At 64.4% G+C, this 24097-nt stretch overlaps 8 protein-coding genes across 8 annotated transcripts in view; all 8 read left to right on the top strand.

Moving 5' to 3' along the window:
• Positions 1-943: 943 nt before the first annotated feature.
• On the top strand, positions 944-2923 carry LINJ_02_0600 (gamma-glutamyl phosphate reductase-like protein; the record flags this gene model as incomplete). Its single annotated transcript, XM_001462713.1, has 1 exon — positions 944-2923. The coding sequence occupies one exon, from the start codon at positions 944-946 to the stop codon at positions 2921-2923; it is 1980 nt and encodes a 659-aa protein (XP_001462750.1).
• A 1493-nt stretch (positions 2924-4416) lies between these two features.
• LINJ_02_0610 (hypothetical protein, unknown function) lies at positions 4417-8661 on the top strand (the record flags this gene model as incomplete). Its single annotated transcript, XM_001462714.1, has 1 exon — positions 4417-8661. The coding sequence occupies one exon, from the start codon at positions 4417-4419 to the stop codon at positions 8659-8661; it is 4245 nt and encodes a 1414-aa protein (XP_001462751.1).
• Positions 8662-9190: 529 nt separating this feature from the next.
• On the top strand, positions 9191-10138 carry LINJ_02_0620 (conserved hypothetical protein; the record flags this gene model as incomplete). The annotated part of the gene is made up of 1 exon (XM_001462715.1): positions 9191-10138. One exon carries the CDS (start codon positions 9191-9193, stop codon positions 10136-10138), a length of 948 nt encoding a protein of 315 aa, XP_001462752.1.
• Positions 10139-11044: 906 nt separating this feature from the next.
• LINJ_02_0630 (conserved hypothetical protein) lies at positions 11045-13777 on the top strand (the record flags this gene model as incomplete). The annotated part of the gene is made up of 1 exon (XM_001462716.1): positions 11045-13777. The coding sequence occupies one exon, from the start codon at positions 11045-11047 to the stop codon at positions 13775-13777; it is 2733 nt and encodes a 910-aa protein (XP_001462753.1).
• An 896-nt stretch (positions 13778-14673) lies between these two features.
• LINJ_02_0640 (putative mitochondrial carrier protein) lies at positions 14674-15615 on the top strand (the record flags this gene model as incomplete). The annotated part of the gene is made up of 1 exon (XM_001462717.1): positions 14674-15615. The coding sequence occupies one exon, from the start codon at positions 14674-14676 to the stop codon at positions 15613-15615; it is 942 nt and encodes a 313-aa protein (XP_001462754.1).
• A 2039-nt stretch (positions 15616-17654) lies between these two features.
• LINJ_02_0650 (conserved hypothetical protein) lies at positions 17655-18233 on the top strand (the record flags this gene model as incomplete). The annotated part of the gene is made up of 1 exon (XM_001462718.1): positions 17655-18233. The coding sequence occupies one exon, from the start codon at positions 17655-17657 to the stop codon at positions 18231-18233; it is 579 nt and encodes a 192-aa protein (XP_001462755.1).
• Positions 18234-19169: 936 nt separating this feature from the next.
• LINJ_02_0660 (conserved hypothetical protein) lies at positions 19170-20534 on the top strand (the record flags this gene model as incomplete). Its single annotated transcript, XM_003392123.1, has 1 exon — positions 19170-20534. One exon carries the CDS (start codon positions 19170-19172, stop codon positions 20532-20534), a length of 1365 nt encoding a protein of 454 aa, XP_003392171.1.
• Positions 20535-21319: 785 nt separating this feature from the next.
• Positions 21320-24097, top strand: part of LINJ_02_0670 (conserved hypothetical protein) — a gene marked incomplete at both ends in the record, with an annotated part of 2811 nt that continues 33 nt past the window's right edge. The window contains one exon of the mRNA XM_001462720.2: positions 21320-24097. This exon is cut by the window's right edge and continues 33 nt beyond it. Within this exon, the coding sequence (XP_001462757.1) occupies positions 21320-24097 (2778 nt within the window).

Here is a 24097-nt window from a genome sequence, read left to right on the forward strand (position 1 = left end):
GGGCGGCGTGCGTGCGAGCTCACGTGTGTTGCGACTCGCTCATCAGCTGAACGTATGGGACTGTGGTGCGAACCCCAGAGTAGCAGGGACAAATACGGAGAGAGAAGCAGGCCGGATGAGCGGCGGCGTGCTGGCGCCGCACTCTTCACGTTGTGCGTGTGTTATCGCCGGCGCATTGACGTGGAGGGGCACGAGAGAGAGAGAGAGGGCGGGGGGGGCTCGGTGCCCCTCGCCGAGCCCTCCCTTCACGTGCTATTCATCCCTCCCTCCGCCTCTTTTTCTCTGTGCGACACTTCACCACTCACGCAGGGGTCACATGTTGCCTGAGAAGCCATGAACATGTGTCGCCTTGGCACTTCCTGCAGCCACGGGCAACACCCGGCTAAAACGGCCGCGGGCACACCAATGCGCGTGCCGCCCGCGCCTCGTCACCTCTGTGCAATGAAGGCGTGATGCGATGAAGGGACGCTGACGCGCTCGGTACCACGTTGGCCATTTTCTTCTTGTTCTTGCTCTGCGTAACGCTGTGGATGTGCTGTTTGCGTAACGTTCGTGCCGCCGCTGCCGCAGCACCGCGCACCGACCACTTCGTGCAGGGCAGCACCGCGCTGCTACGGTACCGGCATCATCTTGCATGCGTCCCTTCATCCGCGTCGGTCATCTCCCTTCCTCCTGACTGTTCTCCTTCTGCAGCCGCCACCGAATCCCGCGGTCTCTCAGCTGAGGCCCCCCCCCCTCCCCAACGCAGCGGGGTGCCCTTAGCTTCCATACACGACCCCCCCCCCCATACACGCCTGCGCTTTATCTGTTTTGCTTCCCGCCTACCGTCACCTCGTTTCTGGCCCTCGTCGGCTCCCACCTTCGTCGTTGGCTGCTGACCTCTCCGCGTCTGCGGTCCATCTCCTCCCTCCCCTAGCGCGCGCGTCTGCGTTGAGCCTGTGCGATGCTTCGGCTGTCCGCCTCCCGCCGGTCGGTACAGAACATTCTGCACGACATCCAAGCCGCCGTGGAGTCACGGTCCGTCATGGCGACCTCGTCCTTTGCGCAGCGGCGCTCTTTCCTGGTCGCCCTCAGCGAGGAGCTGCACCGCAACAGCGAACACATTATCCGTGCGAACCGGCGCGACTGCGATCTCTTCGGGCAGCAGCAACAGCAGCGAGGCACGCCATCCGTGACGATACCGCCCAGGCTGCCGAGCACGAGTGCAGTGGCGAGCCTGCAGCCGTCCTCCTCGCTTCACGGGGGGCCCGCTGGGTATCCGCCCTTTCTCGGTCACCCGGGGCATCGCGTAGGTGACGCACAGGGTGTCTCCGTGGCAGCGGGGAACCATGCGACCGCCACGCCCGCGCTGAATGCCGTTGAAGGCTCTGGCGCGAGCTCACCACGTCGTCAGAGTTCGCTCGATTACGTGGCGAGCGCGTCCCTGGCTGGAAGTCTGGACCGAAGCGGCGCGGGCGGTACTGCCGCAGGTGGTCGCGTAGCGGCCAGTCCAGCAGGTGCTGGCCCTGCTCTTGGCGAGACTGCAGCAGGGTCGCGAGAGACGAGCACCTCTGGCACCGCAGCCCCTGTCTCGCCGTCGCGGTGGGCTGCCAGGGCGTCGTCAGCATCGCTGCAGCTGCTGCCGACCGCTGTGTCAGGCCATGCCACCCGCACAGAAGCCGGTGGTGGAGGCGGGCATCTTCTCATCACCCCTGACAACCACTTCCTTATATCACCTCTGCGCCTCGACAAGCTGCACACGACCATTGAATACCTGCTCTGCCAGCCTGACCCCATCGCCATCCCTCCCTCTTGCTGGCTGCACGACTCCGCTGAGGGGGGCAGCGGAGCAGCCGCGAATTCGCTACGCGGACAGGGCTCCTCAGGTGCGGCTTCTGGTCACAACGCACTCCCGCCGCCCTCGGCGGGAGGGCCGCACGCTGGTTGTGGTCGCTGCACGCGGCAAACGGACCGACTCGAGGTCTATGAGCTCTCTGTGCCGCTGGGCATGGTTGGTATTCTCTCAAGATTCCGCCCACGCATCAGCATCGACGCGGTTGCCATGGGCCTCTTTGCCGGCAACACCGTCCTCGTGGATGGTGGGGTGTCGCTCTATAACACGAATATGGCCCTCATGTCGTCCGTGCGGCGTGCACTGACGACCGCCGGCCTGTCGCCGAACGCAGTGGTGTGCGTGGAGAGCTACGACGCGGCCCACCGCAGCACGAGCGAGTGGCTGCAGCTGTCCGACTACGTGGATCTTGCTGTCGTGTGCGGACCGCCGAAGCTGTACCAGTTCGCTTCTCGTTACTCCACGATCCCGCTGATGCGCGCGACTGGGCAGTTCAGCAGCGTCTACGTGGACCAGAGCGCCTCCTTCGAGGTGGCACTGGAGGTGATCCTCAACTCCAAGTTTCAGAAGTTGGGCGCCGCCAACGCCGTGACAACCGTCATCGTCCATAGCGACTTTCCGCGCTACACGGAGCTTGTGCTGGCCCTCGCTGCTGAAGGCGCCATGCTGCTGGGCGATGCCATCGCTCAAGAGCGCGTGCCGGACTGCGTGTTGGAGCTCGCGAGTGAGGAAGAGTATCAGGGTCTCTCTCAGTATGGGCTGCGCGACGCTGCACGCACGCTGTGCATCAAGACGGTGGACTCGCTCGCTCAGGCGCTCTTCTTCATCGAGTCCTTCGGCTCCAAGCAGAGCGACTGCATCGTGGCCACAGACCTGGAGGTGTGCGCCACGTACTGCCGGCATGTCGACACGGCTGTCGCCCTCGTGAACGCCTCCACACGCCTCTCCAGCGGCGTACCGCTCGGCTGCGGCGTCGACTTTGCCATCTCCACCTCGAAGACTCACTGCCGCGGCCCACTGACAGTGGAGATGATGACGACACGCAAACTTGTTGCTCGAAGTCTCAGCGCTCACCACGGCGCGCTGCGCTGACGTCACCTCAAGGGAGAGAGAGTGATGGGCGTCTTGGCACCGCTTCCACAGACATGCTGCTCATCGGCGTTCCGAGGTGAAGGGCGTGGGCGCGTGCATGTGTGTGTGTCTGTGTGGGATGGACAGCACATGCGCTGCTGTCGACGTATGTCGCTCGCACTCCAGCGGATTCGGCCCCATGCTCAAGTATTGCTTCCCTCAAGCGCCGGGGGATGGACGCTGCCCCTCCCTTCCGGGTCTCAGCGCCACTCGGCTGCCGTATTTCGAATCGCACAGCAGCGCCTGTCAGCGTCGCTGCTGCTGCTGCTGCGCGCGCACGCGGGTGGCGCGCATATCCCCTTCATCGATGACGACTGTGGCATCTCCCTGTTGCGGAGTGCCTTGGCTGTGCTTGTTTCTTCTCGTTTTGAGGCGCCGCCTCCGCTCATGCGCTTATTTCTCGCTGTCCCCTCCCCGCCCTCACGGAGCATGGACCGAGGGAAGAGCGAGTGTCGCCTTCTCGTGAACTCCCCCCCTCTCGTCGCGGGTGCGTGCCATCACCCACCGTGCGCCTCGCGGAGGCTGGAGGGGACGGGAGGAGGAGGAGGCTGCTGCCTTTGGTACCCCCGCCTCGTCGCCCTGAAGCGCGAGAGTGCCTGTTGGCGGCGAAGTCGTTGCCCCCACGTCTTGTCTTGTGCGCCGCATTACACCAGTCACGGCGCACAGGCACGATGGAAGAGGGGAGAGGGCCGAGCGGCACACCAGCGAGCGCTCCGGCGGTGTCGCCCGCCTTTACCACAAACGTTTCTCTATGCGATGGGCCGTTGTGTTCCCTGTTTTGCGCCCTGTCGAGCGTCCGTGCTCGAGTGCGGGCGCAGCGCTTTAGCTGTCGCAGGCGCTCGTCACATCCCCTCACGCACGGCACCTTCTTAGCTGCACCGTGAAGGTGTGCCTCTTGCAGCATGCATGACGCAGCGGTGCCCCTTGAGGCGGTGCAGCTTCTCACGCAAGGCGCGCTGTGAGTGCCTGATCACTCGCCCGCAGGTCGTGTCTCATGCTCGATGTCCGTAGCGGTAGGCCCGAGCCGTGAAGACGCGCTGCAACGCTTACTGTGACATCTTCCGCCGCACCTCTCCGCTGCCGACGGTGCGCTGCCGACCTGCTGCGCGTACGCGCACGCGTCTTTCACATGGCTCGCTTCTTCCCGTCCTCCGTTGTCACGCACACGCACGCGCACGCATCAACGTGCGGTCTCGCTCCGCGTGGCATCCATCGACTGGAGGGGGCCGATCACCACAGCGCAGAACACGTCATAGAGGTGCTCTACGAGTTGGTGGAGACGTGATACATGTGGCACGCGCGCGTGTGCGTGTGGGTTTCGAACGCTGACGACTCTTCACGTGCACGTCCCCCTCCGTGTCTTTCTGCATCGCGCGCCCTCTCCTCATATCCAGGTGGCACCACTACCAACCACACCACGTGTGCTCTCGTAAAGGACGCCATTTTGAACGACCATGCCACATCAGCGCGGCGAGGAGGATAACAGCTTCGCCTGTGCGTGCCCCAACGGTGTGCGCAGTACACCTGCTGGCGGCGCTGACGACCACCGCACCGAGGCAGCGCTGCGACTTGTGCGCGATGTTCTCCTGACGGAGGACTGGTTTGTAGAGCGGCCCCCGCTCGCTCTCGCCTTCGCGCATCCGTACATACGACTGTGGTGCGAGATGTGGCGCACCGAATACGTCGGCGACCTTCACGCACCGGCCGCGCACGAGTCGCCTGTGGCGGAGCCGCCGCACAAAACTCGCCGCCCCGCAGCACCGCCTGCCTCGTATGTGCGCATTGGGCTGCGCCGCCTCCGCAATCCGATTGCCTTCGCAAACCCCGCCTCGGCGGGCGTTGCCGACATCCTCAGCGGCGGCGTTCCTCTGACGTCGTCGTCTGCGGTGCTTTCAAGCTCACCGAACGCTACGGCAGCGCAGCGGACAGTGCGGTCGCTGGTGGCTCCAGTTCTGACGTATCCCGAGCCGGCCGACGTGATGGAGTCAGAGCCCCTCTACGACGCAGCTGCCGTGCGCGGCATCCCAGTCGTGGACCCAACGGCACCCCTGTTCGCCCTAGAGGCGTACACAGAGCACGTGTTCCGCATGCCAATTGGGATGAGGCTCGGCCATGTGCGGCTGCTTACCCTGTGGCTGCCGTGCCACTGCCCCTCTCACGCTACTCCAGTGAACCAGCGTGCGCGCCTGGTGAGGGGGCTGTTCAGTCACGTGCCGGCATCAGTGACGCACGACGCTGCTATGAAAGCGACTGCTTGCATCCACACAGCGGAAGCCCAGCAGGCGGTGCGCCACGAACCACAACCGATGGCGGCACCCGCAGTTTCGTCGCAGCATGTGAAGGGTTCCTCCGGCGGTGCCACTACTCTCAATATTGACGCTGACGCTGGCGCCGCCAAGGCGGACGACAGCGACTCGTCGGCGGAGCAGGGCAGCGCTCACATGGAGGAAGTGGTAGAAGATGACGACTGGGAGGCGATGGCGCTGGAAGAGGAGGCGCTGCTGGAGAAGGAGCCTCTGTCCGTGTCTACAGCAGCGGCGACGGTAGCACCACGCATGAGTGACTCTCCGGGCCTTCAAGAGGCCCCTCAAGCCCGCACCTGCTTCTCTCTCTTCCCTACTCACCACCCATCGCTGCCCGCTGCAGCCACCAGCCCCGCCATCACTGCCTCTAGCGACACCAGCGTTGTTGCCGCTGCACCAGAGCCATTTGGCGGTGCTTCCGCTGTCATCGAGGGCGTGTGCGTTGCCCTCCCTCCTCCTTGTGGTTGGTGGCTGCGTCGCGGTGTGCGGCCGTCGTCCGCGTTGCACGGCGCTCCCTTGCCTCTCTACGCCCACTGTATAGACGCGACGCGGCCGTGGCTGGACTGGCTCGAGGCGACGGCGCGTGGCACCAGCGACGCGCTGCCCGACAAAGACGGCCGCAGCGCCACGCAGACGTTTCTTTGCGGGGTGTCGCTCAGCGGATGGTTGCCCAAGTATGTGCAGCCAACCATCGTCTCACGAGCGGAACTCGCGCAGCGCAGCGTCTCGGTGAAGCTGGAGGACGCCATCTCCTCCACTCTGCCCTTGCGCGGTCTCCACATCGAGTCTTCTGTTAGGGCGCTGAAGCGGCTGCTGGGTGGCAGGAGCGGCGAGCGTGGCGACCCTGGTGGCGGCGCGGCACTTCTCGGCACCCTTGTCGCTCTTGACGCGCCGTACCTGCGGGACGCTGAGCCGGATTTGCTCGCAGGCCGCGATCGACTGACCGCGAGCGATGACGGCGATGCCGGCAGCCTCGCGTCTGCCCTGTGCCGGCTGCGTCGACTGCGCTTCCTGTCCATGAATCACGGCCGCGACGTTTTGGCGGAGGCGTTCTCGCCGTCGCCAGCGCAAACAGCCGTCTTCAGCACGTGTGTCGAGGCGCTGCTCCTTCACGGCGTCACTGGCCTCGCTCCGCGCACGCTGGCCTCGGTGGGGCGCTGCTGCGTGTCGTTGCGCACTGTAGATCTGACCAGCACCAGTGTCACAGATGATGAGCTGCGCGCTCTCGTGTACGGTAGGTGGGACACACCGTGCAAAGGCAGCAAGCCAGCGGCTTGCCTAGCGAAGTTGTCTCCACTCGCTTGCCTGGAGGAGGTACGACTGACTGCCTGTCGCAGCCTCACTTGCGTCGATGCCCTCGCTGCACTCCCACAGTTGCGTCGCCTGGACCTGCGCGCCAGCGGTGTGCGCCAAGTCGCCGACCTTGCAGGGTGCCACCTGCTGGAGGAGGTGGTACTGACACGCTGCGAGCACGTGACGGAGCTGTACCCTCTCTGGCGACTCCCCCGGCTGCGCTGTGTGGAGGCGGACGGCGTCCGCCAACTACAGCAGTATCGAGCACTCATGCCGCCCGCCGCCTCTACTGCGGAAGAGGATGAGGGGGGCGACGAGTGCTTCGTGGCCCCTTTGGCGCGGCTGAACCTGTCTCAGGCCGCCGTGATTCGCGGGGCCAGCGTTGGCTACCTCGCGCGGCGTCTTCGCGACTTGAGCGGGCATTTCACGTCGCTGGTGGCGCTGCTCCTTGATCATACCGACGCCGACGATGACACGCTGCGCGCCTTGGCCGGGTTCTCAACGGCGGAGGCGGAGAGCGGCCACTTCGCAGGACGGTGGCTGCCTGTCGCCTCGTCACTGAGGGAGCTCAGTCTCGTCGGCTGCGTTCGCGTGCACCACCTCGGCCCTCTCGGCATGCTGCCGCAGCTCACCCGCCTGGTGGCCGACCATTCCGGTGTCGAGCACGTGGACGGCCTTCAGCACAGCCGCAGCCTCGACTCTCTCTATTTGAGCCACTGCACACGACTGTGGGTCATCAGCCCCCTCGCCTACGTGACCTCACTGCGATGCGTGGATTTGAGCCACACACCGCTCACTGATGCAGCGTTGCTGCGCTTCGTATACCCGACTGTGGTGGAGAAGCTGACGGCGCGGCGGCATCCGCACCTTGGCGAGATCGTGGTGTCGCTGCAAGCCTGCACCGCCACTCCTGCCCCTCTCGTCCCCTCACAGGTCGAGGAGCTACGTCTCTGTCACTGCATGTCGCTGCTGCACATCAGCTGCGTCGCGCACCTTCCACGACTGCGTAGGCTTGACGTGGGCAACACAGCACTGTTTGATCGTGGATTCGCGGGCTTCTTTGGCCGCACGAAGGCTCTCCTGTGCACGCAGTCGTGGCCGACTGCCCACCCGGCTGGTGCCGCCGTCGATGACGACGAGGCGCTGAGATTGGCGCCACTGCCGGACGAGGCTGCGCTTCTCACCGCTTGGAGAAGGGATACCCAAACGGGAGCGGCGGTGCCGCGAGACGCGAGTTCCACCTCCCGTGAGACCTCCGCGGACCGCGCTGCTGTCACCGCTGGAGGGCCGCCGCACTCTGTCGAGTTCGACTTCTCCGTCGGCGCCCTGAATACCCTCACGCATGTGTGTCTCTCCTACTGCGTGGAGGTGCGTTGCATTGCCGCCTTCGCCCTCTTCCCTCAACTGGTGTCACTCGACGTCACCGGGACGGCCGTCGACAGCGCCTCCCTCCTGGCCTTTGTGAACGTGCTGCTGGAGGGCTGCGGGAGCGGGGCTTCCGACGTTCCGGTGATGCGGCTCGAGATGGAGGGCGACAGCCTGCGCCCGAGGGCGCTTCCGGCACCGCGAACAAGATCAGTGCCTGCCGTATCGCTCTCTACGCGGGGCAGCGACGCCGATGGTGCGGCTGTGGAGCCGTCCCTTCGACGCCGCCGACTATTTGCGCTCACGACGCTCACGCTGGCGTGGTGCCACTACCTCACGGACGTGCGGTGCTGCGCGGCCTTGCCGTCTCTGCGCCACCTGGACGTGTGCGGAACTCCCGTCGACAATCTCAGTGTTGCAGCCTTCTCTTCTCGTGTGGCGGACGCATTGGCATCGGCGGCGTCGGAGGAGGAGGCGCAGTGGTGGACGCACCATCGCTGCTCGCTCCTGTCACTGGATGTTAGCTGTTGCCGCCGTGTCACCGACATTGCGCCGCTCTTCGCGGCGCCAGTCAACTCATTGCCTGGCAGCGGCGTCAGCAGCAGGAGGCGAGAGTCTTCGGGCCACTGCCCTCCGCTCTCCTTGATGGAGCTGCGACTTCGCCACTCCGGTGTGACGTCCACCAAGGAGGAGCTGCGCGCGCTTGACCCCTTCGGCCGCTGCCTGTTTATGCTGTAATGTGGGGCGTGTCTGTGTGTGTGCGCGCGCCTGTGCGTGCGTCTCGATGCCTCTCCCCTCATGAGAGCCTGCGGGTGTGTCTACGCCGCACCTCTCCCGCCTTCTCCGTTTTTTCTCTGTGACGATGACGCTCACCCGAGCTCTGCGTCACTCCCTCGCTCACTCGCGTGCTGGGACGTGCGCGCATCTGCGGCAGTGGTGGCGATGGGTGCCGCACTGCCCTCACCTCACCACACTGTTCTTTCCGCGTCCCTCACGTGGCACTCAGAGTCAACGCAACGCCGCGCCAACCGTGAGCCTCAGTAATGCCGTCTCTCCTCCCTCACTATCCCGCCTGCACTGCCGCACTCTCCTCCACTTGTGGACCATCTCGCAGGACAGACCATCCGCGTGCCACGAGAGACGCCGCACACCATCTTCGTACACACACGCACACACACACACACACACATACACCTCCTCTTCCCCACCACAGCACACCTACGGGCGTGCCGCGTAGAACCGCGTGGCTACCAGTTCGTGGGGGGATATGACGAACACAGCTACCTCAAGCCCACCGATGGAGACGCCGCCCTTGCCTGGCAATGACAGCAACCTTGAGCCTAGCTCCGCGACCGCGGGCAACTCGCACGCACCCGCAAGCACGGCTGAGTCCTCCGAGGAGCTGAAGCGCTTGACGGCACTGGGCACGCTGCTGGTCAACATGGGCGCCGCCTCCGAGGAGAAAATCTTCGGAGTGAAGGACTCGGCTCCGATGCTGGCGTACCGTCAGAATCGCTTGCACGAGCTCCTCGTCATCAACCGCCCGCAGGACGACGCAGCCGCGCACATGTTCATCTGGTACAAGCCGTGGACGTGGTGGAGTAGCGGTGCGCAGGTGTCGCCGATCGTCGTCAAGAGGATGCTGACGGAAGAGGGGAGCGCGGATGCGCCAAGGACAACGGCGCCGCCCCAGACCCCTGGTAGTACACAGACGGAGGCAGATGTAGTCGCGCCGCCACCGCCGCCGGACGCCGCGGAGCCGAATGCAGCGCCGCCGAAGAGGAAGAAAGGGCTGCCTGCGGTGGACATGCGCGCGCTGACGGACGAGGAAGTGGATGCCCTCACCCCCGCTGTGCGCGACGAGCGTGCGAAGCTGCTGCTCTCGGAGAAGCACATCCACGAGACGCTGCAGGGGATGGAAGACACAAGATACCGTTACCTGGTCCCTTCGCATGACCTCAAGTGTGAGGCCGAGGTGATGGACGTGGTGCGGTGCTACGCGGAGCGCAACCAAGCCAAGGCTGCCTCTCTCGCAGCAGAGGGCGGCCGCGCTCCGCCGGGAGCAGCTGCTACGTCGCACAACCGGCTAAGTGGCGGAGGGGAGAAGGCAGTGGTGCGGGCAGACTTGTTAGCATGTGGGCCGCACGTGCAACGCCTTAAGACCTGCGCGGAGTCGATGGTGATGCAGTATAGTCGAGAGGGCAAGGTAGCGTAGGGAAGGAAGTTGTGGCGGTGGTAGAGGGCAACAACCGCTCATGCCGAGCTGAAATCCACGCACACCGGCCACGACTCCGTCACCCACGCAAGTTCACACTAGAATCGTTAGAGGGGACACACAAGGCACTATGGGGGCCCACGTTCACGCGGGTGCGGCCGTGCTGCTGGGTGATGTAGGATGAGGCGAAGACAAGTCGGCGCACACGTCTTCGCTTCGCGCCGACACAGCGTTCCACCTCTTTTCCGTTTCGTATTTCCATATACACTTAGTCTGAGAGAGTCCCGTGTGCGCGCGCTTGGCGCATGCCGGCTAACATGAAGGGTTGGCGGGGGGCCGCTGCACCCCTCCAGACGAGAAGCACTGATACGTGAGGAAGTGGTAATGGCGCACTTGCGTTGTTGTTTGCTGATATCTTCACGTGAATCGCCGGAGGACGGTCCTGCACCGTCCCGGCCGCCGCCGTCGACGCCGCTGCTGCTGCTGCTGCTACTGCTGCTGTGTGTGGGGAGGGGGCAGGTACGGCACTGTTGCGGTGGAGAGGAGGGAGGGCGGCTACGACGCGTTCCTCATCACTCCGCTCGCAACCACCGCCGCCGCTCTGTCTGTATGTCGCCCATTTCTCTTCTCGGCTGTGATGCGCCACTCATCACCTTGCCTTTCCATTCTCTTTTCTACCGGAGTGTACGATAAGCGCGCGGTGCTTCAACCCACCCACCCACTTGTGACCGTTTCCTGGTGACTCACGCCTGGCAGCATCCACGTTACTGCACCAACACACGTGTGGGCTGTCGTTGGACACCTTCTCCCACAGCAGCATTCCTCTAACGCAGGCTCCTCCTGCCACCGACTCGCCACCTTCCCATCTTTTACTGCCCACCCACCGCACCGTCTCCTGCATAAAAAATGACCAGCTCTCGCGCTACCAGCAACGCGAAGCTGGTGAAGCGCCATCAGCGGCAGCAGTCGAACGCACTCGCCAGGTCCTCGGCGAACAAGTTCACGCTTAGGCAGAGCCAGTTCGAACGGCAGCGTGAGGAGGAGCAAGTGCGAGCGCAGCAGCAGGCGGACGCGCCGTGGAGCACGAGCCGCGCAGTTGGGGATGGTCTCCTGTCACGAGGCGGCCACGAGCGGGGCGCCGGCGGCTACACTGCATCTGAGATGGAGGTGCGCGACACCCCCAACCCCTTCGCACGCGGTCGCAGTGCCCCTGCAAGCGAGACCTTCGCGACGACGACTCGGAGTGCCACCATGGGGCTCGAAAAGATGCAGGCGCGCACCACGCGGACCACCCGCCGCATCGACCGCTTCAACCTGACCACCAGTGCCGACTCGGAAGCGGCGCCGTCACCATCCTCGCTCATGGGCGTGCGGCGGGTGCGAGAGGGCGAGGGGCGTGAGGAGGGCGGCTTGGCGGCCCCGCCGGCCAAAGTGATGCGGGCGGAGCGCTTTCGCGAAATGATCTCGAACAGCAAAGGCCAGCGCGCGCAGCTGCAGCGCGAGCGTGCGGAGCGTGACGCGACCACCGTGCAGCTCGATGCTGAGATCAACGACCTTCTCCACCTTCTGCCGAGGCGCAACAAAGTCAAGGAGGAGCAGGAGGCGTTCGCCCAGTCCGGCACACCGGAGGTTCGCGCCCTGCTCGATTCGTACCGGCGAAACCACCAGGCGAAGTGCCTCACGCTAAAGTCCTCCGGCGCCTTCGAGGTCCGCACGCTGGTGGAGGCGGCTCGCAGCACCACGACTCGATCGGCGCCCTCTGCGCAGACAGCGGGTCCGACGGCACCGTCGTTTCTGGACGCCGCAGATCGCGTGTTGCTGGCGCGCGTTCGAGCCGGCGCCGCGCGCTCGTCGGAGGAGGACATAAACGAAGCCGCTTCCCCAGCGGGCGCTCGCGTCGGGGCGCCATCGATAACGCGGCAGGCTGCCGCTGACATCGCCGAGGCGCGCGCGATGGCGAGCCCCGGTGGCGGTGGCCGTCTGGCGAGCTGTGACGACTTCGACTTGATGATGCACACCTTTCGGATGGACCCGCGCCGCGCGCACGCTGTTGATCGCACGCTGACGGAGGAGGAGGAAGTCGCCAAGTCTGTGCAGCAGACGCTGTTGAAGGAGGATCGGGAGCAGGTACCATCGCTGCACCTGCAGGAGCGCGACCAGACACAGCTGACACGAGGGGAGTGGGTCGCCCAGGGCGGTGATATTGCTTTCCACATGGACGACGATGCAGAGAACGCCGGGGCAGATGACGACAACGTAGATATCCCGTCTTCCTACGAGGGCGACAGCGACGCCGGCGTCGACGGTGACGAAGCTGCGGTTGTGGCGGAGTCTGAGCTGGACGAGGATGAGGAGGACGCCGCCGTGGAACGTGTCGGCGGCTCTGCCACACTCGATCGCCTTTTCGAGCAGCTGGAACGGGTGGCGACGCCTGAGACGGAGAACGCGACGTCACGGCCGCGGCGGCTGCACACGCTGCTCGTGCAGCTGCACCGCTACGCTGCGCATCACGTCGTGGAGGTGACGAAGGCGTTTCGGCTCGTCCTCGTCGAGGCGGAGCGCAGCTTTCTTCGAGGTACTCGTCGAGGTGGCATGCGCCGCTCCCTCCTCGTGTACCTCTACGCCATATCGAAGATCTTTCCGACGTCCGACTACCGTCACGCCGTGATGACGCCGTTCCTCTTGTTCCTGTGCTCAGCCCTGATGCAGATGAAGCTGGACTCGCTCGAAGCGGTGCACAGCTACCTGGTCCTCGCCACCCTTCTCCTGCACTGCCTCAAGGCGGGATCTGGACGGTTCTGCGCGGAGGTGGTAGTGGCACCTCTCAACGTTCTGGCGCTGCAGCTACCTCGTGTGGCACTCGAACCAGCGCGATACCAGGGCACAGTGCTGCCGATGCCCCTGCTGGAGCGCACCGAGCAGGCCCTGCTGGTCTCCTCCGCGTCCGCTGCCACGCTGTCAGAGAGCGATGACGCCACTTCGCAACGACCCCCGTACCAGGTGGGGCTGTTCGACACCACTCACTCACCAGAGCGCCTTCTGCTGTGCGCGTACCGCCTGCTGGAGGAGGTGTTCGACCTGCACCGCAGCATCCCAGCCTTCCCCGTCATGTGCGCCCGTCCCTTTTTAGCCCTGGACGCGCTGCTGTTGCGGCCGCCGTCGTCGTCAGCGGCGTCGGCGTGGACGCCGTCTGCGGCCGTGCGTCTCGCCCACGAGGTTCTCACGGTGAAGGTTAGGGACATGGCCAAGCACGTCGAGGCGCATCGTACACCACTTGCGATGCGCACGTTCCGGCCGCGGCCCCTGCGCCAGTTCGACCCGCTCCTCGCAGAACGCGAGGAGAACGCCGTGAAGAACGAAGTCCGCCTCCTGAAGCGCGACATCCGCGAAGACAAGAAGCGGCTAATACGCCACCTGACGGCCGAGGCGACCGTGCAGCGGCGGGCGCAGGAGAAGCGGCACGCCATAGACGACGCGCTGCGCGAGAAGCGTTACCACAACGTCATGAGTCAGCTGCAGCAACAACAGCACTCGATGAACGTTGTGGATTCCTTAAAGGCACGCGCCAAGTCCAAGTCGCGCAAGGGCCTAAGCGGTGCGCCAACCACGTCCTCGTCCACGGAGGCAGACAAGGAATGACGGCGTCTGCTGACACTAAGCCTGTGCGCATGTTTCGGTAAGCAATAAGCCTGAGCGCATGCGTGTGTGCATGTAAAGGCGTGCGTGCGTGCGTGTGTGCATGTGTCTTCGATTAAAGCGCGCTCCTGTTAAGCAAGTAACGAAGGAAGTTAGCGAGAGAGGAGGAGGGAGGCGACCCGTGGCGCGATGGCGCGTCGGCCTCCCTTCACGGAGAAGGGCGGCAGCGGTGCGGAGGAGAGTAGAGGAGGGCGGGATAGCGACGAGGCCGTCGAGGAACGGCCGTGTGATGGACCACGCTTCTTGGGAAGCGGTCTGAGCTAACGCCACTCTCCGCTAAAGCGCGCAGACCGACCGTGGTGTTGCAGGTGGTCATCATCACTGCGACGGTGCGACCGGCGCACTCACGTATACACAGATGAAGACCCTCCATGACAGCATGCAGTGCACGCGCGCAAGCAGCGGTGGGTGTTCACACGGTTGTCGTACCTCTAACAGCGAGGATAGAGTGGTGCAGGCACACCTGTGCCGTCCACTCGGCAAGCGTCTTCATCGTGCATACACATGACTGCCCCCCTCCCCCAACAGATACACAGCATGCGCCTACTTTCTTTGTTGCGAAGCACAGCTATCTCTACATCTGCACGCACACCTGCCAGCCTCCGTCTCGCGACAGTGCATCACCCTCCTCTCATTTCGAGGCATCTGCCCATCTCCACTGTTCTGCTGCCCGCCTCCCCGCCACTCTTTCCACGCGCCTGCGCAGCGGTTTCAGCCCGCCCGACCTTTCCTACGCGAGTAACCCAGCACCACCACCACTGCAGCCACACTCGCGTGCACAGATTTTCCCTGCGGTGCCTTCTCTCTGTGTGCTCTCCAACATCCTAACCGTATCCGCGATGTCCGCCAAGACGGCCGCCGCTCCGTCGGAGCGCAGCTTCGTCGATCGGTTTTTGCGCAGTCATGCCGGCGCCGCCACAGCCGCCGGTATCCTCGAGATTGCCTTCTTCCATCCGTTCGACACGACGGCGAAGCGACTGATGGCAAACAAGGGCTCCATCATGCGCGGCTCCATGGGGGAGACGGCCGCCAACCTCAACATGATCGTCTTCAAAAAGCACGCCGACGCCGGCTTCCTTCGAAAGGTTGTGTACCTCTACCCGGGCTCCCTGTACGCCACCGTGTACAAGGTCTTCCAGCGCGTCTACAAGTTCGCCGGACAGCCCCTCGTGCGCGACTTTCTCAGCTCCAACTACCGCGACGGCTTCAAGCGGTACTGTGGCGAGGCGCACAAGGTTATGGAGGACGCGACGGCCGGCTGCCTCATCGGCCTCGGCGAGGTCTTCTTGCTGCCGCTGGATCGGCTGAAGGTATTGAGCCAGACGAACGAGGCCGCCATGCGGAGCGGTCTTCTGCCGCTTCTGCGCCAGGAGGGCTTCCGCGGTATGTACGCGGGTACCGTGGTGACGATGTGCCGCAACGCCCCCGGCTCGTTCTGTCTATTTGGTGGCACAGCCTTCACGAAGGGGTACATCTTCGGCCTCAGCGACTACCGCCATGCGACTCTCTTCCAGAACATGTGCGCCTCCACTGTGGGCGCGTGCGTCGCCATCGCCATCTCTAACCCGATGGACGTCGTCAAGACTCGTGTGCAGCAGCAGACGGACGCCGAGCGTCGCAGCGGTATGACGATGGCGACGGCGATGCTGAAGGAGGAGGGCGTGCTGTCCTTCTTCAAGGGCCTCACGCCGAAGATCATCGCCTCGGCGCCGAAGCTGATTTTTGCGTACACCATGACCGAGTACTTCTTCAAGGTGATGAACGACTCCAAGAAGCGTTGAGCACGCCCCCTTGCACGCATGGACGTGCGTGCGTGGCTGCATCCTTCTCTTCCTTCTCCGTCCTACCGTCCCCTCACACCGAGGAGAGCAGTGCCGTGTGCAGCGGCTTGTGCCCCTCCCACCATAGAATGAAGACAGCAGGGGCGGCCAAGAGGAACGTCCGAATACGCAATAATAACTGGAGCGCGGCTCGTGTGTGCGTGTGCGCGCCCATGATGGGGACATGGATGCGGTGCGACCATCGAGTTGTACCGATGTCATTCACAAGGGGGCTGAAGGCGCTCCGGCCTGACCATCTCCCCACCCTCCCCCGCCCTCCGTAGATCGCGTTGGACTGGCCGCCATTTCTGCCGGACGGGTGACGCTGCTATGACGATTCGTCTGCCAGTCACCAGAGCATGGACGATGGGCAGGGGGAGGGAGGCAGCCAAGGACTCTGCAGAGATACAGCGGTCCCTCTCCGCCGCTGTCTCGCGCCGACACGAGACAGCGGGGGTTGGCGGGCGACGCAGCGCAGGAGAAGCATCTTCACACTGAGGAAAGAGGACGGCAGGCTACGGCTGCTGCCCTTCCCTTCCCTCCCCCATCGCCTCTGCGTCCGCCTGATTCGACTCGCTCATTTTTCCGTTTCGGTCTCGTTTTTTTCTTCGTCTGTGCTTGACGGCGATACCGGACGGTTGGGAGGCGATGAGGGGGCGGGGTGGTTTAGCGGGGGTGTTGACGCAGCGGCCATGCAGGGCGATTGCTGATAAGGCACGGTGATGCGCACCGACGCGACCTGCTCCTCTGTCTCTGCCCTGACCCCTCTCTATCACGCCACGGAGTACTCCGCCCTCTCTCCCTTTTACAGGCATCTGAGTGACACACACACACACGCACACGCGTGCACCGGCGCTTTAAGAAGTTTAACCCGAGCGGTGGACTGAATGCTTTCTTCATTCTCTCTGACACACACACACACACACACACGCACACGCACACGTGCATACGCACATACATCGGTGAAGACATGCCTTGGGCAAGGGAGACAGACGACCAACTCTCGCGCGCTCTTGCCCTTCCCTACCTCCTCTGCTGCCGAGGCCAGCAGGTGCGTGTGCACCGGCCTCTGCGGAGACCATGATGCAAACGATACACGCGCAAGTCCATCATTATACCACACATTCCACTGAACCCCCACTCCATTCCATCTCCCTCTCTCTCACGCTGAAGGCAGCGTGCCAGACACGGAAAAGTATTGTGCATCCAGCTGTGGCCTCCATGGTGCAGAGGGGGCTCCGCTTCCGCTGAGTTTCGACGGGGCTGGCCCCGGAAAAGCAGCTGTGCATGGGCTTTTCGTGTATGGCGGAGCCTCGCGCGGCCTCACGTCCGTGGAGATCACCAAGAAGTAGACCACCTACGAATCGTAACTCATGAGCTTCGAAGACCGGGGAGAAGGCGGAGGTCCTGCTACCCGCGTGAAGATTGTGAGTGCGGATGGCTCCAATTATCATGATGCTGAGGAAGGGGGCGCCGGTGTCGGAGGAGTACATCCATCGCCTCGAGGGCCCCGCCCCCAGCGCCTGCCTCGAAGCGGTTCTCAACCGATTGGTGGAAGTCACCCGCGCCCGCTGCCGGGAGACGAAGCGGATGCGGACATGGGACGCGCTGCGGCAGGTGTGGGAGGGCATGGATATCGCCGCCTCTGAGGAGCTCCATTGCGGGCTGATAAACCCACGGAGGCGGACCCGCGGGCGCTCGTCCGCATCCCCTCCTCCGCGTTCGACCGGTGGCATGCACGCACGGCGTCGCCGCAGGGCGGATACAGCGTTTACCAGCTCACTCTCGAAGTGCCATCAAAGGCCGAGCGGATGGATGCACCGTAGGCCGCGGCCGAGCGCTATGCAGACGGACGGCCTGCCCTCACGCTGGTGCGCGCGCTGCGGCGCCGTATAGCACCGAACTCAGGGTACACCGAGGCTGTTGCCTCGTTCCAGGAGCTGGCGGCAGAGCTCCCGACCACTGCGGGCGTGCGCCGCGATCGCAGCGGTGAGCCGCGGATGGGCACCGACAACGTGCCGAGTAGCTCCGTGGAGGCGGTGCAGCGCTGCCTGCAGCGTTTGTGCCAGCCCATTGTCTTTTATAGCTGCGATGCCGCTGCGCCCATGACGTCAGCCGCCGGCATCTCCCCGAGCTTCACGACGATGCCGTCGACGCGAGCGCTCTTGGTGAAGCCGCACAGCCAGAGCAACTTTTACGCGATAGACCATGTCACCGCTGTGCACCTGCTGCAGGAGGCTGTGTGCGAGCGGGTCGTGTACAGTCGCTACGGCGTGCTCGGTGTGCGCATCATGAAGCTGCTGCTGCAGCACCACTTCCTTGAGGAGCGGACGCTGGCGGAGCAGTCCATCGCAACGTACGTCAAGGTTCGCGAGGTGCTGCACCAGATGTTCAAGGACGGCTTCCTGCTTCAGCAGGAGGTGCCGCGCACCTCGGCACTCGTCGAACGGTCCGCCAAGGCGAGTGTGTACCTCTGGGGGCTGAGCTGGAGCGCGACGCTGCTGCCTGTGGTGCGCGAGCGGCTCGCGAAAACGCTGACGATTGCGTGGGCGAAGCTCCGTGAGGCGCAGCAGCATTAACAGCAGTGCGGCTCACGCCGAGGAGATCGAGGCGCAGTGGCAGTATGGCATGTCGCGCAACATTCAGCAGGCACTGCAGGCCCAACGCGCTGTGACGGGGCTGCAGAGCTGCGTAATGTCACTCATGCGACTGCTGCTGATCGTTGATTTTTTTTAAAGGCGTGCGTCGCACAGCAGAGCGGCAGACGAACGCCGACGTGGTGGGCGTGGCGTCTCTCTCTCTCTGTACCGTTTTTTTGGTTGGCGTGCGCGCCAGCGGGACGGAGCGGTGCGGCCCGCACGCCGTCCGTCGCCGCTCTTCTGTCCGTCTTGTGCACCCGCGCGCGTGGTGTGTTGTGCGTAGGCGTGTCGCCCGCTCTGGAGGCTGCGTGAAGCGATGAACAGAACGACTAACGAAACATGCGAAGGTTGTCGCGCACCGCGCATCTTACGTCCTGTCCTTCTTTCTCTCTCTGTGTGCTTTCCACCGCGTCTGTACGGCGGTGTTGCTCACTGAAGGCACCGCCTTCTCACAGGCGAAGGGGAGTGTGCGTGTGTGTGTGCTGAACCAATGAAACACCGATAAGTGGGAGGCGGAGGGCGCATCGGCGTTGCCACCACCAGTGGCGGTGTATGCAGCCACGCATGTGGAGGACGCATAGGGTGGTGGAGTGGACGGACCCGCTCGCCGCTTCCCGCGCTTGTGATGGCCTCGTGGTATCTCACCGTCACCATCGCTCTTCGCCCCTCTCGCTTTCTTCTCCTCTGTGACCGCTGCCGCCGCTCGGGCGCACCGCCAACGCTTTCGTAGCCGTTGCCTCCCCCCTCCGAGCGGCTCACTTGGGGGTGGTGGCCACACCCGCGCACAGGCAGTTTTGATTTGTGGCGTTGCGTGGCGACGCAGAGGTGAGCTGAGCTCTCAGGCTGCGCCGTCTGGCATTCACTTGCGAGCGTCCGATGCACCGCTCAACGCGTCAACGACACGCGCCGCCCGCCGCTGCCGGGAGAGCGGAGGATGCAACCGTGCCGTCGTCCCTCAAGAAAGACCCTCTGCCTGTGTGCAAGAGGCGGGAGGCGGCCACACGCAGCGCACAGCTCACCGATCTGTTTGACAGTCTCTCAGCTGCGGATGCCAAGGCGCTGCAGAGCACCCAGCTCGGTGAGGATTTTGCTGATGACTTCACTAATGAGGGCGCGGAAGGCCTTCTCTCGGCAACGCTGTTCTCGCGGCGGCCGCCGCTCTCGACCTCAGCGCCTCCCGACCACGCTGCGAATGGTGTTAGCAGCTCGTCGACTGGTGAATTAGTTCTTCGAAGTGGCAGGGCTGCTGCACCCTCCACCAACAGCCATGACCTGCCACGCCCGTTTCACGAGCAGGCACTCGCCGTGCGGTCGGTGGAGGTCGCGGCCACTGAGATGCAGTCGACACTGCAGCAGCTGCAACACGACCTCGCCTTTCACGTCAAGAGACGCATCGAGGCAGAGCGCGAAGCGGGCGGCCACTTGGCCTCAGCTCCCCGACCCCGTCCATCAAGTGACTCGGAGTCCGTCACCCCACTGCGGGCTGAGACGACGGCTGCGCAGCAGCGCCGCATGGCCGACCCGGATGTGCTCTCCGAAGCTGCCCGCATTCAGCGCGCTCGCGCCGCCGCGGCCGATGAAGGTCTCTCCGACGATCAGTCCGTCGAGGACTACGGCGTCGACTGCGAGGTGCCGCCGCTGACTTCGGACAGCCGCTTGGTGGACGAAGTGGCGGCCATAGCGGTGTGCATGGCGAAGATGAAGGAGTCCGCCAAAGTCATGTATGACACCGAGGCCACTGCGCCGAGCACGTCAACCGCGCCATGGTGGTCCTCTGCGCTGCACATGCGGGACATGAAGGCGTCCGCGGCCCGGCTTGACTACCATGCCCACACCGCATTGAACTGGTCGCACCGCTCGATGGAGCAGCTGCTCTTGCAAGCGGTCATGCTCAACAACGTGTCGGTGAGCACGCGCACGCAGCTCCTCGAGCAGCAGCAACACTGGCAGGAGTTCCAGACTCGACTTCGCGACGGCCAGCAGACCGTCACGCAGCTGCAGGCGGACATCGCCCGATACCAAGCGCGTGTGCAAGCTGAGATGGCGCGTCGTGCTGCCCTGCAGGAGGAGCTGCGCCTCTGCGCGCAGGAGAGGGGCCTTGTTGACCCTGGCGAGCGCAACCCACTGAAGGCAGAGCTGGCGCTGCTGCTCGAGGAGCGCGAGTGGCCCTCTCCTACGCTAAAGAAGGACGCGAGCGTTGTGCTGGACTGGCTGCGGTCCGTCTCGACTACTCTCGAGTGAGTCTCAATTCGTGCGGCGGTGCGAGCAGCGCGGCAACGGGGAGGGAGTGCGGCTCTGTCTCTGTGGTCGTGATGGTGGTGGTCGTTGCGGCATCCGGCTACGCACACTTGCCCCAGGGGGGAGGGGCCGCACCCTCGTCCTGCTGCGCAGCTAACTCACCCGCTCCACCACATATGTGAGGCGCTCACCTTTTTACGCATTCTCTCCCACCCATGTACAGCTTCATGTTGCGCGGTGTGCGCTGCGTGCGATGCAGCGCACAGCACCGCCATGCAACGTACCACGTCCCGGCACTGCGACATCTGTCTCCAACCCAACACAGCACACACCGCGCCCCCTCTTCTCTCCATGACTCCAATACCGGCGTGCGCGCACCGCTTAAGGCCCGCCGCGTCCCTCGTCGGGTGTCACGGCAGACAGGAAGTCCTCTTTCCGGTTTCGGCTCCTGCGCCTGCCGCGAAGAAGTAAGGGCAACACACACGCGCGCTGTTGGGGTTTTCCACACGTATCGCCCGCCGCCGTCTCTGCGTCGATGTGCCTGACGCCGCTGCCCGCTGCCAAAACGCATCCCACCACACACTCTCCCTTCTCTCTCTCGGCTGCCCCGTTCGGCTTCTGCAACCCTTCGCTTCGCCTCCGTGCGCTGCCCACCAAGGGAACGCCGCTTTCTCACGAGGACGTTGTGCTGCGTTCCGGCTGCGGCTGCACACCACAGCGCGCCGCTCCCCGTCGACCCCCCGCTCACCCCACCCGTGCAACACGGAGAGCGGAAACACACAAAGTAAATGAGCGTCTCTTCGCCACTCGATGGCGGCGGAGCCGGCGGCACCGTAGTGCGGAGCTCTGCTACTCACAGAGGCGCCAGCGCGCCGGCGAACACCACCGCCGCCACCGCCGAGCCGCACACCCCGTTGTTCACGGCTGCCGAGAAAGCAGAGTTCCAAGCAATCGAGGCGGAGTGCAACACCTTCCATGAGTACGAGCGGCAGTATCAAGAGGTGCTCATGACACTAGAGGGAGATGACGTCCTCGACAAGTTCCGCGCGGAGTACGAGGGCCTCCACAGCTCCTTGCTGCGCAGTCATGAGGGCGAGGGCCGGTTGCTGCGCAAGTGCAGAGACCTGCAGAGCGACATCGATGCCTGCGCGGAGAAGGCGGTTGCGGCCGCTGAGATGACTCTGGGCGATCGTGACACTATCGCCAACCTCAAGAGTGAGACGGAGCGCACCTCCCACAGGTTGACGGAGGTGCGGGAGAAGGAGGCGCAGCTGAAGGAGACGATCGCCACGCTCAAGCGCGAGATCGCGGTGCAGCAGGCGAAGGCGCAGGATCCGATCGAGATGCCAGAGCAGGAGGCGGCCTTGCAGAGTCTACGGCGCCTCCATGAAACACTGCAGCGGGAGGAGGAGCAGCTGACGCAGCAGCTGCGTAGCACTTCTCTTGACATGGCCGCCACGCAGCGGCGCATCGCCGCACTCCTGAGCAGCAACTCCGGCAATGCCGCTGAGCTCCGTCTGGTACGCGAGGCCATCGCGCAGAGTGAGGAGGAGGTGCAGAGGGTGCTGCAGAGCAAGTCTATGAAGGAGCAGGAGCTGCAGGCGGTGCGCGACACGATCGCCCGCCGTATCGCGTACTACACCGCTCAACAGCACACCCTCGAAGCGCTCGTCGAGGACCACGAGCGCAACGGGCAGGAGCTGCGCGACGTCAGGCAGGAAGAGGCGCGACTGACCGAAGAGTACCAGGGTGTCTGCCGCCAGCTGCAAAACGTCAACACGGCTCTGCAGGAGTGCAACGAGGAGAATGATCTGTGGCAGCGGCGCGTGTACGAGAGGGCGGCGGAGCTGCATGCGCAGCAGGCCGAAGTCGCCTCCGTGCACAGGCGCTACGTCAAGGCGCAGAAGGTTGTCGAGGCTCTTCAGCGGCGCAACGCGGTTATGGAGGTGCAGAAATCGGAGCAGGTAGAGAAGCAGCTCGACGTGGCGGCGCAGCTGAAGAGCGAGGAGGCCGCTCTCGCCCTCGCGAAGCGGGCAGCCCGCACTGCCGCGCAGACGGCAGTGTCCGTCAGAGAGGAGGTCAACATTCTGCAGCAGCAAATCACCGGCGAAGCGGCCGAGCAGCATCGCAACGCTGCGTGGCTCACGGAGAAGCGTGGACAACTACGCGCGCTCGAGAGCGTGCTGACGTCCTTCGAGGAGCACATCCAGCAGACGCACCGGGAGTTGTACGCCGTGACGCAGGAGGCAGAGTTTAGCGAGGCGAGAGCGAAGAAGCAGGCCTTTGCGTGTGCGCACCTCCTCAGCAGCGTTGAGAACAAAGAAGCGGAGCTGGCCCATTACGAGGGGAGCCTCACCGAGGTCGAGGCGCGCATCAAGCAGCAGCAGGCGCTGCTCGAGTCGATGGTGGCGGAGCGCAACACGTACATCTCGCACTACAACCAACTGAAGCAAGGCCTCAGTGAGCAGCAGCATCGGTTCTCACTACTGCTGGCGAAGGTGCAGTCGATGCGCAGCTCCATCCAGAAACGGGGGAAGGATGTGAAGCTCGAAGTGGCACACATCCAGCTCCTGCGGCAGCAGCGAAAGGAGCTTGAGGCGCACGTGACGGACTACCAGCGGCGGACCCACACGAGGCAGCGGTGCGCCGATGCGCTGGGGCAGGAGATACAGCAACTTCGCGCGGTTCTCAGCGACGCAGCGGACGAGACGGCCCGGCAGCAGCGCCGCTGCCATGACGTTGTGCATGAGAAGGACAGGCTCGACCGCCAAGTGACGAACCGCGCCAGGGAGCTGCACGCACTGTACGAGCAGGCCCGCACGCAACAGTCTCTTCTTCAGCACCACGAGGGTCTCTACAACGACCAGGCACGGCAGCTGGAGCACCTCCAGTACCAGACGTTGCAGTTTGCGCAGCAGCTGGAGCAGATGCGCATGTTCGTCGCCCGCCTGCCAGAGTTGCGCGTACTGCTGAACAACGCAACGCGTGAGCTGCAGCGGGAGAGGGTGCGGGTGCAGGCGCTGCTGGATGACGCGTACCACCCCGTTAACGTGCACCCGTACCACGAGGTGGCCTCGACTGAGCCGGAGACGTATGCGCTGCTGCAGCGTGTGCAGGGGCTGCAGCGGGCCCTGGTCCAGCGCCGGAATCAACTTGAGGAGAGAGAGGCGGCTATCCGGTCGGTGGAGCAGCGCTACATGAAGGCCAAGGCCACCGTCGCGCACCAGCCCGGGCCGGAGATCGCGGAGCAGCTGACTGCCTATCAGCAGAACCTCGTGAAGAAGGGCCAGCATATGCGGCAGATGCAGGAGGCCCTCGAGTTCTTCAGGTCGCAGACGGACCAGTTCAAGGCTCGACATGACGTACTGCGAGACCGGCTAGCGGAAATGGGCAGGACGTACGCGGCGGGCCGTGCAGCGGCGGCGGCGGCGGCGAGACGCTCCAGCGCAGGCGCCACGCCCACCACGCCGCGCCCCGACGCACCATCCGTGACGGCTGAGCCCGCCGTATACCGCGGCTTCGTGGCGCCTCCGCGCGCCACGATGAGCACCGCCACCACGTCAGCA

This window comes from Leishmania infantum, chromosome 2 (assembly GCF_000002875.2).
Source record: "Leishmania infantum JPCM5 genome chromosome 2".
Lineage (NCBI taxonomy): Eukaryota > Euglenozoa > Kinetoplastea > Trypanosomatida > Trypanosomatidae > Leishmania > Leishmania infantum.